General features: G+C 33.6%; 1 protein-coding gene across 1 annotated transcript; it reads left to right on the forward strand.

The window, feature by feature from the left end:
- Positions 1–885: 885 nt before the first annotated feature.
- Positions 886–1,299, forward strand: LOC131849376 (uncharacterized). The gene has a single exon (XM_059199444.1). The coding sequence runs from the start codon at positions 886–888 to the stop codon at positions 1,297–1,299; it is 414 nt and encodes a 137-aa protein (XP_059055427.1).
- The last annotated feature ends 1,421 nt before the right edge of the window (positions 1,300–2,720 follow it).

The raw sequence follows: 2,720 nt of genomic DNA on the forward strand, positions 1-2,720 counted from the left end.
CCTGACATCCCCGCACCACCACGCCTCGTCGGTTTACGGCACTCTCGTTTAATTCTAACATTTTTTTGAACAAAATATCAAACCCAGGTTACCTAAGAGGTTACATTTCATATTAAATGTTAGATGTGGCAATGTTACACATTGATATATTGTATAGTTGGTCAGCTTGTGTTCCATTATTGTTATGTTGGCAGCGTTCGTTCATTCAATGTTCATTCAATTCGTTCTCTCTCTGATTTGTACGGATGTTAGTTACTAAAATATTACTTACTTGTTTTATTAATTAAATAAAAGTTCTATCATAATTACTGCGTTTAAATATAAACATCAGGTTATGGGCCCAGACACATAACCCTGCTTGTTATTGTAGTAAATAACGCGAACACAAAAGTTAATAATCGACGGGAAGAAAAGTGAGGTTATCCGGCTATCACACGTGGCTAATATCGTCAAGAAGGTATACTTGTACGTCGCACGCAAGTAAGGTCGGAAAGGATGGATAATAATATCATAAATAACACCGTAGTTAAGTTGGAAGGTGCTAGAAATTGGAACACGTGGAAATTCCAAACCATGGTACTGATGCGTGGCTATGGTTGGCTGGACATAATAGAAGGAAGGAGTATAAAGCCTAAAACTAGTGATGAACTAACAGCTTGGGAGGTGAAGGACGCTAAAGCACAGACTCTGATAGTCACGAGGTTGTCCGAGGATTCCATATTACATGTACTTACATGTACCAGCTCCTATGAAATGTGGAGGAAACTTCAAAGTGTTTATGAACAGAAAACAGCAACTAGTGTTCATATAGTACAATAGAGATTCTTTTAATATAAATATGAAACGGGGTCAGATATGTCAATTTTTCTATCTAAAATTCAAGAAATGCAAAACACGTTAAAACAGTTGGGAGAAAATGTTTCTGATAAATTAGTCATTACTAAAATACTGATGACATTGCCAGATGAATACAGGCATTTTGTATCTGCTTGGGAGTCGGCTCCGGACGATAAACAGACTATTGATAACTTGGTGGCAAGGTTATTGATCGAAGAAGAAAGAATCAAAGAAAAGAGTGAATCACAGCAAACAGCATCATCATCTGCTTTTGTTGTAAAGAATAAAAGGCTTGTGAAGTGTTTCAAATGTGGCAAAAATGGGCATTTTCAAACGGAGTGCAGAAGCTACAAAAATAATGGTGAATCAAACATGACCAGTAATCAAACTAACAATAACTGTTTTTATTGTAGAAAGTTTGGTCATTTTAAGGCGCAGTGTCGGTTTAGAAAACAAAAGTAAGTCTGATAATAGTGACAAAATTAAATCAAAAAGTAATGCATTTATAGTGTCAAACTCATCACAGGAAACTCATAAATCACAGTGGTTAGTGGATTCTGGCGCCAGCGAACACATTTGTAATGATCTGTGGGGATCAATGGCATAGTAGCCATTTTTAGTTCGAAAAACGGATTTAGATGGCGTCATTGGTATCGAATGGAATTCAACATTGTTTTGTAATCGTTTAAAACCCAAAACTATGTTTTTAAAAAGGTTTAATCTATTTTTAAAAAGTCATATATAGATGTTAAAATGAAATAATGCGTTTTGAAAAGTAATTTTCATATATTTACTCATTTTGTTGTTGCCCTGTATTTGTTTACAATTTAATCATTGCTAATTGGGGCTTATTGTTTCCAAAATACTTTCATAGATGGCGCTGTTTTCATTTGTATCACCGTATTTTAAATGTTTATTTTATATTTTCAAATAATAAGTACTTACTATATTATTATGATAAATTAAACATAAAAAAAGTTTAAGTAAATATAAAACAGCTAAACAAGAAAACCATATTATTCCAGTAATACTTATTTAGAAAGTGTTGCCATATTAAAAATAAATGCATAGATTTATCGATTTTTTCGAATAATCGATAACAGGATATTACAACGCATTATTCGATGGTGCTTTTAATTAGTCTTTGCAAACAGTAAAATTTCATCATTTTGTATTATACTCTTATTTGGAACGAATTGCAATGCATAATTTTTACTCGACGACGGCAAAATAGAGATTTTGACAGGTATGCAAGTACTATTGTCAGATATATCAACTTTATGTACTAGTAAAAGTATGTGTTATAATGAAATAACAACTATATAACATTAATTTAACTATGTCTTTAACACAATTCACTTTAGCAATTAAAATACAACCAGCACATCCTGTGCTCAAGGACCGAATGCCGCGGCTTACAAAAACCCTCCCTTTTATACAGAGAAGATATGAGTGGGGGTTATATGCAACTAGTTTAACGATACCGAGTAATAATGAAACTACCTTCTTTTAATATAAAATATCAGATTTTTCGAAAATATCCATGCGAACCCTAACAATCGACCATCCTGACAATGTGTGCGTCCTCGCACACGATGCCTGGTGCAACCCTAACAATCGGAGTTTTGTGAGCCACGACATTATCACCACAAATTAATGAAACAGACTAAAAAAAAAATGTGCAAGTACAATAATCATAGAAAAATGAGATCGAAATTAATTAATTAATTAAAATCAGGCAGTTAATGCCCATATTATAAACACCCTACAGACCAACATACGTATGAATAATATAATTATAAGAAAGAAATATAAATTGTCTGTGTGATCACGGCACTGATGATGGTAATCTGCCACGGCAGCGCCGATAGACCACACCCTTC

This window comes from Achroia grisella, unplaced genomic scaffold, assembly GCF_030625045.1.
Source record: "Achroia grisella isolate CSIRO2021 unplaced genomic scaffold, CSIRO_AGI_Agris_v1 utg6408, whole genome shotgun sequence".
Lineage (NCBI taxonomy): Eukaryota > Metazoa > Arthropoda > Insecta > Lepidoptera > Pyralidae > Achroia > Achroia grisella.

What these genes read in the sequence shown, in the direction of transcription:
- LOC131849376 (XM_059199444.1), top strand. Translation starts at nt 886, where the DNA reads ATGCAAAACACGTTAAAACAGTTGGGAGAAAATGTTTCTGATAAATTA.